General features: G+C 41.2%; 1 protein-coding gene across 2 annotated transcripts in view; it reads left to right on the forward strand.

The window, feature by feature from the left end:
* The window catches only part of MYRIP (myosin VIIA and Rab interacting protein), a 1,334,264-nt gene that overhangs the window by 1,122,181 nt on the left and 195,903 nt on the right, over positions 1 to 16,180 (forward strand). For both annotated transcript variants that reach the window (XM_069211480.1, XM_069211479.1), the window contains exon 11: positions 156 to 395. In XM_069211480.1, the coding sequence (XP_069067581.1) occupies positions 156 to 395 (240 nt within the window). The remainder of the gene's footprint in view (positions 1 to 155; positions 396 to 16,180) is intronic.

The following is a 16,180-nucleotide window of genomic DNA, read 5'->3' on the forward strand; positions in this document are numbered from 1 at the left end:
GAGAATCAGTATCTACCAAATGGAGGCATGTCTGCATTAAATGAAAAGCCCAATTTTAATGAGGAGGATAAGACGTTTATGTTTTTAATGACCTAATAATGATCATAAATGCAAAACACAGACGTGCTTCATTCATGTATCTGTTTTTATCTTAGGGTTTCGATGATTTATCGGAGACAGATGTGAGCAGTGGAGATCAACAACAAAAAGGCAATGCAGACCTGATAGAGAAAAATCTGAAATCAAGGATATTTGAATTGGCCTCGAAAATGAGTGACAAGGAATCTTCCTCTGGCGAGGAGCAGGAAGCCGAACCAAGAACAGTGTTTGAAAACACAAAGGACTGCTTTTCCTCTGAAGACACTGGCAGATGCATGCAGGAAGAATTAAAGAAGGTACTTTTCATCAATTTAAAAAAATACATTTCAGAAGAAAATGTTCAGTAACAAAAACGATCATGCACAGAAAATACCATGGCCCAGATTTAGGCGGGCCTAGCGCCTCCTTGTGCCACATTAGCATCATTTTTATGATGCTAATGTGCTCCAATGAGGCCAAATTTGCCACGCTATACTTACAAAGTGGCGCAATGCATGCATTCCGCCACTTTGTAGCCCCTTGCACCACATTGTGCCTGCGCCAGGCATAATGTATGTAAAGGGGGCGTTCCCCCGTAAGGGGGAACCGCAAAAATGGCACAGTGGAATCTAAAAGATTCCACTATGCCATTTTTAGCGGCTATTTTTAATGCCTGCACTGAGCAGGCATTGAAAGGGGGCATCCCATTGTTTTCAATGAGCCCCTATGTACTCTACAGAATTAGCACCAAAATTGTGGATGTTAATCCTGCACGGTACATCAAAAGTGTCAGAAATGTTGACGCTATTGCTCCTACCCTTACTTTGTTTATGCACCATATACAAAGTACGACACAACATGGTGGCGGTAGGGGGGCGTTAAGAGGCGCAAGGAAAGTGGTGCTGCATTGGATGCTGTTCAACTTTTCTTAAATTCGGGACTATGTGTCTTCACCTGCAGTAATATTAGAGAGTGAGCATTGAAGTAGTTAAATATTGCAATGCTCTATTCATAACCCAACTTATAATATTGCCTAATGTTCATCCCTCAGCAAATGGGTCTTCGCCCAGTGCTTGTTCTGTGTATCGCACAGCTCTTTAAAGGGTGGGTGCAATCCCCGACTCTGGTAACATTTGTGGTACTTATGCCTTAACCATTCTTTGTTATATGAATCCGGTTTAGGGTGATAAACTCCCCACTGTGCATGTACAAAGACCCTTTGCCCACGAGTAGTCATCAGAATACATTCATTTGGGGAGTGGCCATGAGCACCTTTGGGGTCTGACTGCATAACACCCACTTCTAAATCAGGCTCCTAGTTGCTTAAAATATATAGCTAAGCCCTGAAATTGAGTTTATCAAGTGTAAGTACTGTGAAGTATCCTAGTCACAATCCCGCTTCCATTTCCTGTTCTTAGCCTAGACTGATGGTGATCGCTGCACTTAGAGAGTCTCTAAAAGTGTAAGCCTTGTATTGAAATTGAAATAAATAGTATCCTAGGACATTGGACTCATTGGTAAAGAGGAGTTTCCGCAATAAATACTGACCAGTAATAGCATAGGTGTAACTTGCGTAATTTGCTGTAGTGAAATTATGTTAAATTAACGCAAAATTACAAAAGATTACTTGGAATTACACAAGGAGTGCAACCTTGCATTTAGTGCTATTTCTTAGCACAAATGCACCCTCACATCCAAAATGAACTAAAGAATGCATTTTGCGCTAGAATATTTTGATAAATGCAGCCGAACACATACAACAGAAGCCACCAGCCACCCGTGTCCTATTCCTGTTCTTTTGCAGCAGGTATTTTTGTCCCAAATCACTAAAAGGGGCATAATCGTGTGTGTTTTCAGTAATTTTGTGTCACAAGAGTAATGGCAAATTACCGAAATTACTGATAACTCCAGCATAATTAAAATTTCATCCAAGCCTAGACGTGAGCACTATAAACATTGACAGGACCCACCACAAGATGGGCAATTTGGCCCGGCAGTAACCTTTGCCACCCCTAAAAGAAGTTCAGTGACTAGTACTTTTATTATGCACTGCTTTAAAAATCTGCAGAGCTCCTAAAAGTGACATTTCCCAGAAAGAGCCGTCTCAGGACCTCACAGTCAGAACCACCTCTATCCCATGTGTACTGTATTGGTCTTGTTGGAAACTGGGACACCAAGAGATATGGAGCCAGAAGTACAAAGCACTTTCGTATTTATAAACGGCATGAATCAATGTTTTTGGCTGTTGAGAAATGCAAAACAGCCTTTCCTGATGTACAAAGGCCTTTAGAAAATAGCAAATTGTGATTTTTACCCTGCAGAAATCACAATTTCCGATCCCCAGAATAGGAAATCGCAAATAGGGATTACATATTTGTGATTCCTATTCTGATGTACGAAGCATTTCCTAAATGCAATGTGGGCATTTAGGAAATAATTGCATTTGAGTACATCTGGCCCATGATTCCTAGTCCTTGCCCGGCCATGCAATCAACTTGTGTGCAATCCCTTTTTATGGGCTTGACAGCGCAGCTGTCATCAGACAATTATGTGACTATCACCAGGAGAACGTCTTTGCCTCCACCCACATTTTGCGAGCCAGGAGTGCATGTTTTGATTGGGTAGAAGTTGTGTGCTTGCACACAAAAATGTGCTTGTTCTCAAAACAGCTGTGATTTAAAAAAAAAATGTATCCAGCTGCCTGAGCTTGAACTTTTAGGGGCACACGCATACCGTTACACCGTTTAATACTGGTAGCAGCACAGATGGGAGGAGGGCAGTTGTTAATATACATGGATGTTTCAGTCTGACTTGAAACTGCATTCATATACTCGACCCATTAGCATTGCCTATACTTGTTGAATTTATTAATTTGCTCTTTTGTTTAGCAAAGATTGGAAGTACTTGGAATAAGGCCAAATGAAAACAAAATTGAACTAGACCATTTATACATTGAGAATTATCTGGCAGAGAGTGAGCCCATGCCTACTCACCAAAATGCGACATAACAGGAAAGTACAAGTTTTAAACAGCAGTTTTGCATTGTAATAATGGTTCTCCTGCTAGACTATATATATTTTTTTTTACCATGGCTAAGTCTTGTTTTCCCTATGCATTAACCTTCCAATTTAGTATTATATGAGATCGAAAGAGGCTTATTAGAGTAAATGAGTACCATTGTCAGAACATGTTTCCATTACAGGCCGCCGACACACATTGTTGCATAGATAATTAGGATTTTCGATTGTGTCAGAACTATATTTGATAGATAACTTCAGTAAAATCAAAAGGTCTAAGCTAATACAAGACCCAAAAAAGTGTTGCAAGGAGAGCATCATCCAACAAAAATAAAAAAAAGACCTATTAAAGAGTGCCCAGATTCCCCTTCATTTGCTTTTTTACAGAAGTTCAGATTGTGCCTGCCAACAAGTATTGTCAGACTTGGCAAATATCAATTCATATATACAAGCATACATACAAATATGCATACCAGATACATACACTGAATTTTCAGATTATGTGACTTTTTTTTTTAAGTTTGATGTGGCAAATACTTTATTTTCAATTTACATGCCCCCATCTTCATGTGCCAGTTCATTTCTTTTCTGCTCTTGATTTCTTGATTACATTTTAGCATGCTTTGTAGATATGTAGAGTGCATTATCACCCAGGAGGATATTGTGGAGTTGAGTATGTGTGAGTCCAGAAAAACCTAAAGCCTAGTGAGGCTACTCAAAAAGCCAGGTCTTCATCTTCTTGAAGAATGTGTAGTGGCAGGTCGTTCTATGCAACTTCTGGTGGATGCTCCTTCTCAAGAGTAATCAACTGACCTTTCTGAAACACCTGAAAACCTTTCTCTTCACTAATGAACTGGTAGCCTCTTCTATCACCTTGTATTTGTGGCTCATTTCAGTATCATAACATCTCAGAGCAGCAGCTCAAATTATAAGAGTCATAAATATAATAAATAAGTAAATAAAGTAGAATGTTCAGAATAATGAGGTCGATTCCATCAGCAGTCAATTGAGAAGTTAGAGATGGGACTTAGCCAAGACCTGCTCAGTGCTATGATACCCTCCCAAGTGATAGTGCACTCTACAAGCCTACATAACATAACATACTAAAATGTACTCTAGAAATCAGGAGCATAGAGGGAGTGAGCTAGAACCTAAGGAAGGGGCATGGGGTCTGTAAGACTGAAATTAAACAGTTTGCCACATACAATTAACATAAATCACCTAATCGAAAAAAATCTGTGTAAGTACTTGCTATGGTATGAATCAAAGGAAATCTTGAATAAGATTTTGCTGTAGTAATGGTTTCACTGCAAGCAGTAAGCATTTTGTTTTAGTACATGTTGTTTTATTACAACATGTTTGCATTACTTTGTGTGTAAAGTAATAGAAGGTTTCATGCTCTTTAACTATTCTCTCCTCACAGCACATATGGAGTGTAAAGAAAAGGCATATGGTGACCAAGTCCCACATTTATTGTAACTTTACTACAGGATAATTACAACTACCTCTTGATTAAATGTCTAATTCTTTTCAAATGCTCATAAAACTCTAGACGTACTCATGGGAAAGCTGTGATTACTACAGCATTTCCAGAGTACTCTCTTTGTGTAAATATATTTGCATGGGTATATGAAGCAAGTGTATATGTATGCAAGTGTAAATGCTTTAAACTATGTATTTATTTTTCTCAACAGGGAAAATGTTTCGGGACAACCCCTTTTCCTATACTCACATCAGTTTTGGGATAGTTCTCCTCACTTTACCTCTCTGGGTACAGCTTTTGTGTTTCCTCTCACAGGGGTCAATACCCAGCCCATAGACATGTTTGTGGGTGTTCACCTCAGTACATAATTTGTATGAAAAAAAAAAAATTGCCAGAGCCCTCGTGCAGAGGTCATTGCAACTTACACCACACATTGCCCCTGCCAGTGTTGCAAAGGATAGCACCAAAACAATTACTATCACATTCCACAAGTGTGACAATTCAGACTATTCCAAGGTACCAAAGCTGTAAGAATGACATGGCCTACAGGTAATAGTCATTTCTAATCTATATTGTATTAATAAACAACTCTTGTGCTGCTCATCTCTAAATTAGTCAGATAGTGCCACCATGTGACGGACTGATACAAGCACCGGTTTGACAATGAAATGCCCGGGCTGAGCACTAGAAACCACCAGCAGAAATTAAGCACTGGTTCACCTACTTTCCAAGGCATCCCAGCCTTGAAACTTCCACCACATGCGAGATGTGCTTATGTGTAAGGTTTCACAAGAATCGTGTAATGACACATGCGAGTAAGACCACTGGTGAGTGTAAAATTAAGTTTTCAGAATTGAAAACTTTAATTTACACTTATAAATGGGCCCGTTGCATAATCCAGCTCAGTTGAAGCTAAATGATTTCGTGATTTTTGTCACTACTGAGAAAGGCACCATACATGGTGACCACTGGCTGCAGCAAATGTAATACCACCCATAGGACGAGGGGAGGGCAATTTTTTACTCATGCACTTAATGTGTTTTTCTATTTTTCTTACATATTATATAGTCTTGAAAAATGTCAAACACTTAAGGCTGAATTTATGTTTTGCTTGGTTTCTTTTCTTAAATGTGGTCTGCAAGCAAGAATCTTACTCTCTTACATTCACGGGTCAAAAAAACGTTGCCAGCTACTCTACGGCTCATTAGGCGTTTTTTTTTTTTTTTTTAGAAATGAAAAGGGGTATATAAATGTAACTGAGACCACCCACTAAAAAGAGTGGTTTTTGAAAACACTAAACACCGCTTTGTGTGCAGTACTTGGTAAACATGTTACATTCTAATGCAACATAATTTGTTTCTGTTAATTAGTAGTATGACTGGCGATGCTGCCCATGAAGAGCAGGGGGAAACACGGCGCAGCATCGATTTCTCCTTCTTTTCTTCAAAGCACTGTGTCTATTTCAGCCTAATTGGTGCATGATAGCATAAGTGCAAAAATCGCTATGCCCGATAAAGAGCCGAAAGTAATTATTAGGCTGCCATTCAAGTGTTTTTACTGGGTAAAGAACAACCCTTATCTTTTCTGATAATGACAGAGATCTTAGCTCTAACAGGTTCAAAACACTTATGTTCTTTAGATGTTCTTAACGTGCTTGTGTGTTTTTTCTACTAACAACACACTACCTGGTGGTCGCTGCGTTATATTCGAATTACAAACAGTTGGTTAAAAAATTGTCTTTCATGCAAGAACTAACACAATATGACAGGTATGTTTGATGCTAAATTCCGTTTGCCACAGTGCCTTGCATGGCTGTCATGTATGTAGAGTAAAATTATTCTTTAATCTTTAAAATAAAACAAACATTGTCCAAGCCAATAGACTTGCCTTTCGATTAATAAATGCATTCATAGATCCTCAAACTACAGCCACATACAAAACCTGGACACAAAGTTACCTTACTTACAAGATTACATTTTCATAAAGTACAAGAAACATACATGCAGCCATGGCCAGAGGCTAATAAACAGAGACAATAATGCATTCAGACTAGCAGCTATACGTCACCTATGTGCAGCAGAATCCACAAGGTGAGGTGCATTGGAGGCACAATGTGTTCTGCACTGTGGGAGTGAAGTAAGTGTTGTTAACACAGTGATGGATTTTCAAGTTGTTTATTCCAACAAAATCAGGCTCAACCTACAACCAGCAGATTGTACACCCACGACCTACTGCCATCCTCGAACGTTAAACAACCCTCAGGTTCCACACCCTCCCCCAAAAACTCTAGAAGCCGAACACGATACAACATTCAAATAAGATTACTGTGTGAATACAAAACCGACGTATACCAATACAACACACCTCCCACCAAAGCAACAACAATGCACAACGAAAACAACTAAGAAACAAAATGGAACTCTAAACGTAATAAAAACAATTGGGTTGCTCAAAAATACAGATGAAACACATACAATATCCAAATAAGGGCTAAAAACTCGCAAGGTCACAGATTTTCTCAGGCACTTGACTATCACATCTTGTGTTCCACGCGAAGTTGCAGCTCCATTTGGTGCAGTCATGCCAGAACGCCCATTACTTGGCTCAATCACAGCCTCTGGAACCCAGTCACTCCCTGAGTCAAATCATGAGGGGAAGCTGAATCAGAATTGGACATACCCCAAAAAACATTATTTTCACCCTCCTCTTCTTCACTGTCCTCTCTCTTTCTAAACAGGCTACATGCAACCATGAAACTCTGCTCATATTCCAGGTTTTACCAACCTACACTCGCACAGCTTTGCTAAATAACCTCAGTAACCCTGATGGGGTAAGACCATTTAGACAATCTTTTACCAGCAACCAAAGGATGCTTAATCTTGACGAAATCACACACAAGAAAAAAATAACTGGAAGCCTTTCTTATATGCCTGTCTGCTTACTGTTTCGTCCTGCGCTAGTATGCTTCATCAACACCTGCCTCATTATTTTTCCGACAGTGTCTTAATTCACTTGGGAATAAGATTGGATCTCGGTTTACCTCCTCTTAACATTTCAAATGATAACAAACCAGTAACAAAGTTTGTAATCCTATATGTCAAAAGAGGTGTTTTCAGCAATTTCCTCCAGGGTACTCCTCGACACCAACTGAATACTTTCTTTAACAACCTGATTGAACCAGGATGATAAATGCCATCCTCTTGTAAGCAAAGCCACATCTAGACATGAATGGAAATTACTTATTCCGGTAGACTAGCTCTGCAAAAAATATTTTCCAGAAATTTGACAATAACTCTTGCAGTAACTTTCTCCACTATCCTTATGTCCAGCCACTTAGTAAAATAGTCCACCAAAACTAATGTAAAAGCTTCCTTTCTTGGGGGCACATGGAAGTGTCCTGTTACATCAATACCAAGCTTCCACACCATATTCTGAGTGTTAGTTAACTTGTGCAGGCTGTCACCAATCTATCACTCATTGAGCATGTCTGACACTCCTTCACCCTCTCATCAACCTTTCTGTCTATACTAGTTACCAATAAAGCTCGTAAAGCCTCCTTGTAATGCTGGCTGCACCCACTTGTCTCACAACTCAGGGCAAAAAGAATCTCTATATAAATTAAAAGGCAGAACTACTTTATTCTCACCCATAAGAAGCCCACTGTTCAAATCTTTCTTCACCTCGAAAGAAGCATCCAAACCACCCTATCGAGAGCCACTCTTCAGGCCAAGATATTCAACAACCAGCTTCAACTCTACATTATTCTCGATTTGCTCCAGCCACCTTTCTTTGGAAATGACAGATTCCATCTACCTTTCCCCACTCCAAGCATTCTCCATCATTCACATCCACATGAGGAAACCTTGGCATACAATCTGCATGTATGTTGACTCTCCTTGGAACATATTGCAAGAATCATTGGAACATCTGGAGCATTGCCACCAGTCGTGCCAAGCGCACTGCTAGATTCCTTCATCCACCCAGTGACAAAATGCCCACCAGTGCCTTTTGGTCAGTACACAACACAAAATGTGTTCCCAATAAAAACTTCCTGAAATGTTCTTTGGCCTATGTGCAAGCAAGAAACTGCTCAATTACTGAATTGTGTTGCTTGCAGGTTCTTTTTGAAATCCTGTTGCATATGAAAACAACAGATCATAGTTACAATCCTGTTGCAGCAGCAGTGCACCAAAAGCCATATTACAGACACCCACAGCAATCATGTATTCCTCACCAATCACTAATGATTTTAAAAACAGTTGCTTGCATCATTTTTTGTTTAATTCTGTGAATGATGCTGTTGATCCACCTTCCCCCACTCAGAAACTGTTCCTTTCTTCAACAAACATCCTAATGGCTCAATTAAATCTAATATAGCCTTAGAACCCGCCGTAGTGGGCTCTACCGGCTATTAAAGGCCCGCTCCCCGCGTTAAATGCCCGAGCCGAAGGCGAGGGCATTTAACAAGGGAAAGGGCCTTTAATAGCCTGTAGAGCCCGCTACGGTGGGTTCTAAGGCTATTAGAACATTCTGCCACTCAGGGCAGAATGTTCTATTTAAAAAAACAAATTGCTCACGGAGGCCGAGGGGATTAAAATCCCCTCGGGCTCCGTGAGGCTTTGTTCACAGCTACTGCTGTGAACCAAGCGAACATTGGAATGTTGGCGCTGCGGGCTTTTACCGGCCAGTAAAAGCCCGCAGCACTCCATTGTTTTCAATGGAGCTTCCAGCATTCCACTGTTCTAATAATTACTCGAAAACGGGCCCGTTGAAATTAAAGCAAGAAAAAATAGCAACTGGTTCTCCTAGTGAGGATTTGGGGCATAAACAATCACTTGCTTGTGGCAATATTTAGGCTTAATCCATCAGCAAAAATCTCATGGTCGAAATAATAATCAACCCTGGTGGATCTAAGAAATAGTCAACTATATTGCATCTAAATTTGAACGTGGATAATCTCAAGGTCAAACCCTGCCTTTCCATCCCTTTCAGAACAGCTTGTAAGTTTTTCTTATGTTCAGTATAATCCTTCCTAAATACCAGGGTTTCTCTCTGGTAAGCTTCTGCACTTGTTATCCCGTTTCCTTCATTATAGCCTTAGAACCCGCCGTAGCGGGCTCTACCGGCTATTAAAGGCCCGCTCCCCGCGTTAAATGCCCGAGCCGAAGGCGAGGGCATTTAACAAGGGAAATGGACTTTAATAGCAGGTAGAGCCCGCTACGGCGGGTTCTAAGGCTATTAGAACATTCTGCCACTCAGGGCAGAATGTTCTATTTAAAAAAACAAATTGCTCACGGAGGCCGAGGGGATTAAAATCCCCTCGGGCTCCGTGAGGCTTTGTTCACAGCTACTGCTGTGAACCAAGCGAACATTGGAATGTTGGCGCTGCGGGCTTTTACCGGCCAGTAAAAGCCCGCAGCACTCCATTGTTTTCAATGGAGCTTCCAGCATTCCACTGTTCTAATAATTACTCGAAAACGGGCCCGTTGAAATTAAAGCAAGAAAAAATAGCAACTGGTTCTCCTAGTGAGGATTTGGGGCATAAACAATCACTTGCTTGTGGCAATATTTAGGCTTAATCCATCAGCAAAAATCTCATGGTTGAAATAATAATCAACCCTGGTGGATCTAAGAAATAGTCAACTATATTGCATCTAAATTTGAACGTGGATAATCTCAAGGTCAAACCCTGCCTTTCCATCCCTTTCAGAACAGCTTGTAAGTTTTTCTTATGTTCAGTATAATCCTTCCTAAATACCAGGGTTTCTCTCTGGTAAGCTTCTGCACTTGTTATCCCGTTTCCTTCATTATAGCCTTAGAACCCGCCGTAGCGGGCTCTACCGGCTATTAAAGGCCCGCTCCCCGCGTTAAATGCCCGAGCCGAAGGCGAGGGCATTTAACAAGGGAAATGGACTTTAATAGCAGGTAGAGCCCGCTACGGCGGGTTCTAAGGCTATTAGAACATTCTGCCACTCAGGGCAGAATGTTTTATTAAAAAAAAAATGTTCACGGAGCCCGGGGGGATTAAAATCCCCTCGGGCTCCGTGAGGCTTTGTTCACAGCTGTTGCTGTGAACAAAGCGAACATTGGAATGTTGGCACTGCGGGCTTTTACCGGCCAGTAAAGGCCCGCAGCACTCCATTGTTTTTAATGGAGCCCCCAGCATTCCAATGTTCTAATAATCCTTATAATACAGACACAGCACTTGCAAGGCATTCTACAAAAAGCCGAATAACCTTGGAGAGGGGCCAATTCTCCTGAGCTCACACGCTCTCAGACTGGATTGCGAGGTAAACACAAAATCTACGTGCTCTTATCAGCTAAGGTCTGGTGTGAAGAAAACAGCTTGGTCCATCTTGTGGAAAAACACGGCTTGGAAAAACACAGCTCATCTGCAATGTCTCAACTGCAATGTCTAACCCCACGCTAAAGCCAATAGGCAGCTAACCTAAATATCAAATGTAATGTCTAATGTCATGTCAAAGCCAATAGGCAGCTAAGCTGAATACAGAATGTAATGTCTAATGCCATGTCAAAGCCAATAGGCAGCTAAACTGAATACAGAATGTAATTGCTAATGCCATGTCAAAGCCAATAGGCGGCTAAACTGAATACAGAATGTAATGGCTAACTCCATGTTAAAGCCAATAGGCAGCTAAACTGAACAAAACATACAATGTGCTACTGGTGAACACTGAGCAACTAATATGCGCAGTGGTGAAACACAAAGTCATTGGTCAAACACAATTAATAGCATCACATCGATTTACCCCAGTAGTGATAGACATGTTCTGAACCCTGTGCCATACAGAAACAGCATTATCTTTTAACATGACGCTTTATTAGAAGCTTTCAAACTTACCCAATTTCTCCTGAAAAGCGTTAAGATTTCTTTTTTTTAGGTCTACCACAAATTCCACACTAATCTCACACTCACCAGTAGAATAGATGGGCATGAAGCATTCTGGTTTAGGGGAATTCCCATCCTCTGTTGATATGGCTATCCTGACAGGCATCAACCTTTTGCCACAAACACCTTCCCTCTAGTTCTGCTGTCTGCAAACATAAACTCTACCCAAAACAGCATTGTAAATTGCTCGTATGTTACGTATATCCTCTTGGGGGATGGGGACAGGGAGTGGAGAGGAGGGGAAGTATAGTTCTCTACCTCCCTGTGTCTTCAGCGTCAACACTTTAACACTATTACTGAACAATGTACAGGGGTCCACATTTATAGAGATGTATTTTTAATCATCACACACAGCACACTTGGGCAAGGCCTGCTGTCCCTTCGTCCTCACACACAATACCACATTAGGATTGAGCACAGATTTATCATTATACCCAGTAACACAATTGTGTTTTTTTTCCTGCCACCTACCTTGCTTACTCTTTCAAATGTCCATCTTCCTAAAAGAATTGCATACATTGTCAATGGCAAGACATCCTTCAAAGTTTCCAACATGTGATAACCTACCATACCTAACAAGACAGTGATTTCTTAATATAGTCACTGTTTTTAATGCCCTTATTACTTGCAGTGTTACTTCCTTTTACAGAATTGAGATCTGTAATAGTTTCACCTCTCATGGTCCCAAGCACAAAAGTTTGGTTGTTCCATGCCATTCCCAAAGGGAGTAGACTATTCTACCCCTTTAGACATATACCACCCAAAGAATACTTATTTAAAGATAATTTCCATGAGGAGAATTATCTTTACTCTATAATAACTCAACAAATGCCATGAAACCTGGACACAAAAGTACCCATTACATAGAAGGTGCTTCCCAGACTTGCAAGAATTATGGCTGAGACGTAACATTAGCCATTGTGATTGTCAACACAGTATTTTCTTCCTGTGTATAGCCATTAGTAGGTGGTTGTAAGAGAGTGGGTTATTGGCTGTGAGGGATGTAAGTCCCTCACAAATAATAATGCTGCAACTTCCTCCCTTCTTGAACAGAGTACCCTCATTGCAGCACTTGACTCTTTCAGGATAGCAAAGCGGTCCAAGGGTTACTCAGGGAAGGTGGTGTGAGCTAAAAAAAACACGGCTTTCTGGTGTGCATCCACAACACTCAATAAGTTACTGTCTAGTTAGTGATTTTTCTTATTAAAAAAATGTACTTTCATTACAGAATCACACTACTGAAAACTATACATTAAATTGCAGATATGTACAGTCAGTTAGATGGAAATATCTCTGGTGACACCTTTGTAAAATGTTACTCCACATTGGGTCCTTTACCCTGTATTCTCAATAACCCACCAATACCAGATGCAATATCACAATATAATGGGATGCCATTATCAATTCAACAGGCCTGTTTGGTTTGTCATGGTGTCACCAAATAAATAAAAATAGAAACATGTTACAATTCACAGTTGCAGCACCAATGAAATCCACGGGACAGTACCAACATTCAATACTATTCATAGTGGTATAAAAATGGTATAAGACTTTACTTTGTCACTCCTCAACATTGTCAATAAAGCACTATTTTGGAAAAACATGTGTCCCAGAAACTTATTTCTACTTTTACTGAGCTGCTACCACAGCTTTAGGACAAATCAACACAAGTAGTGCATTCCAGGGCTTATGAGTAAAAAGTACAGGTCCAGGATTGCTTGATAAACAAAACCAAACTCTCCTCGGGCCATCCATACTTCCCCTGGAAGACCTAGGTCAAAAATACTGGAAAACTGCGTGGAGTTCTGGTGGGGGTTGCCATACTCCTGACAGCCCTCAGACCTCTGTGTACGTTGTTGGTTGTTCTCCTACCCTTCCTGGGGCACCCCATTAGCCAATATTCAAACTTTCCAGTCCTCACAGGAGCATATGGGACACTCCTACAGCTCAGTACTTGAATATTTGATTTGCAGCTTTGCCGCATATCTAAAATGTTTTTTCCCCAAAGCATTGTTGCACAATCTTTCCTTTTTTTCAGAGGGCTGGGTGACTCTACTACTTTGATGGGGCACTCAGTGTGAGGTCAAATACTGGGGCAGTGTGTGGAACCCACATCTCCACTGTTTGGTTGGCCTCCACACCCAACAAAGCTGTTGTGTGCCAGCGCAATGCCAGCATACTTACTGCTCCTGCCTGTATCTTCACAAAGTGACCCCCTACTTTGGTGGTCACCTCCTGTTTTTCTGAAACTCACTAGTTGGTAATTTAGAACTGCAACACTCTGAGTCTGCTAGCCACTGCTTAGTATATGCTCTCTGGCCCCTAAAACAAAATTGAAATTAGCGTAATAACGAGGTTTAGCATGTTTAATTTTACTAGAAGGCCATTGTATATGGAGCCCCAACTACATCTATGACATGTAAAATTAAATGTCACATGTGAACTGAAGCCCTACATTGTGCCATGCAGCTTCTGACCCTGTAAACTTGGCACAGGCCTCTATCGAGGACTGGTGCCCTGCAGCCTGCAAATTCTCATGTTTGCAGAAAGACTATAAAATAAAGCCTTTATAAGGCCTAAAACCCACTTCTAAGTACTAAATAAGCCACCCCTAAAATTAACTTATTGCCCATGAGACAGGGTGCATAGTGCTAGTAGATGCCCCAATTAACATTAGCATGTACCCACAGTGAATAAATAATCAAAAGATATTTATACTGTATTGAGTTTAGCTATTTGCATAGGAAATACTGGTGCAGCAGATTAAATCACCATATTCTGTGTTATCTGACTACAGAAAACATTCAAGGACATTTTCAAACTGAATCCAATAATTGGTAAAGGAGGATTTTTTTCAAATGAGTTAGGAAATATAGCTTCAAGATAAGTTACATTTACTTGCCTGAGCCACTAGAGGCTAATTAAGCTTAGGGCCTGATTTAGAGTGTGGTGGATGAGTTCCTTTGTTACATGCTTGACTGATACCTTATCCACCTTATTAGAAATGCCATATGATATAATGCACTCTTTATAAGATAGGATGACTGTCATGCTTGAGCTAGAGTAACCTATCCACCCAACTCTAAATCGGGCCTTTAGTCTACAGCTGCTGCCGTGGCTGTAGAGAGATCTGAAATTCGTTCAAGCCACACAGTAGACAACTTTGATTTACAGGTTGCCCTGAATGGGCAGGAATTGCCCACCTGATCTGAGCAGGATAGTCATGGTTGGCCCTGCTGTCCCTCCTGTGGGTACAAGAGAGTGAAATCCTGCATGACAGTCCTCTTTGAGGTAAAACGTGTGTGCCTTTGAAAGGGTTCAAACTGGCCCAGATCACAATTCTGGTGTATCCTGTGTCTAGTTATTGCTGGACCTTGCCCTGGTTCACAAGATTTCATAGTTCCCATAGTACACTCCCCTACACACACCCAGCTCTCAGAGCCCAGGTTTAGTGTGGCTGAAGACTTTGGCCATCTTGGATTTTCCCCTACACCTTGCATTTTGGCCCGTCTGTGGTAAGGCAAGCAGGAACTACTGAAAAAGTAGGAAGACCACTGTCTGGGAACATATACTCCATTTACTAGAGAGTGGTTAGCATTGTCTTAGGGTGTGCCTCCACAACAGGCTAGTGAATCCTACAAAGATGGATCCTCATCTAGCCTTCCTCATAACACTGTTGGACATGTGAAAAGATGCCAGACTGATGCATGTGGCATCTGTGACCTGTGAGAAGGACCCAAGAAGGTTGGTCCCTCTTCACTAGAAATCCAAGGACAGAAAGATCTCCACGGATTATAAAAAGCTTAGGAGGACATTCCTGTGAAGAATTCCAGTGGACCAATGGCAACTGCATGTGGGTTCTGGATTTTGTGTTGCCCTCTGTCTGACACCTGGAGAGTCTCTAGGTGGTCTCCGCTAAGGCCCGGAGTGTCTTAGAAATGTAGTCCAGTAGCTGTTTGGGCACAAGAAGAAAGTTTGGAAACTTTTAAAAATATTTGATCCCAAGCTTCAGAGCTGCCAGTGCCACAGCCTCAGATTGAATTTATCTTCATCTCACGTGGGTATCTTCACACCTCTGTAAAACAACTAAGTCCTATTCTAAGTTGGAACCTAGGAAATATTCAGCGAGAAGTCTCAAAAGCTCATGAACACCAGCGGGACTAAGTTGCTTGAGAGTTATCCAGGCTTTGGCTCCAAAGCAACGGCTATAGTTTCAGAAGCATCCCATGCGGAACCACGTTGCACTTAAGGCCCTCCCCACAACATGCAGACAGCTCATCACATCAGCCCACTGCTTCATTTGTAAATAAAAATGCCCTGGTGCCCAAAGCTCTCCTGTGAGACACGTGGCAGCTGCAATTAAATGTGAAAGCACGGAATACTGAGGCTGCAGAATCCTAAAGCCATCCCTCGTTTAGCCATTTACAGCCACTCCCTGACCCTTAAACTCACTCTTGCAGCTTTCTGCTTTTATCCTTTGTGGTGCTTTTCATTTTCCTCTTCCCCTGTTTTTCCCATATGTGTCTTTTGCTCACAGTAAATGCTTGAGGCAGAAAAATAAGTGCCAGGCCTCAAAAATAAGTGCAGGTGCTCTGCACCAGAACCCACCAGTTCAAATTAAGCGTTGCATCAGCCAAAGAAAATACTATTCCATTACCATCAATGAAGCCACCAACAGAATCAGAACACTGT

This window comes from Pleurodeles waltl, chromosome 10 (genome assembly GCF_031143425.1).
Source record: "Pleurodeles waltl isolate 20211129_DDA chromosome 10, aPleWal1.hap1.20221129, whole genome shotgun sequence".
Taxonomy (NCBI): domain Eukaryota; kingdom Metazoa; phylum Chordata; class Amphibia; order Caudata; family Salamandridae; genus Pleurodeles; species Pleurodeles waltl.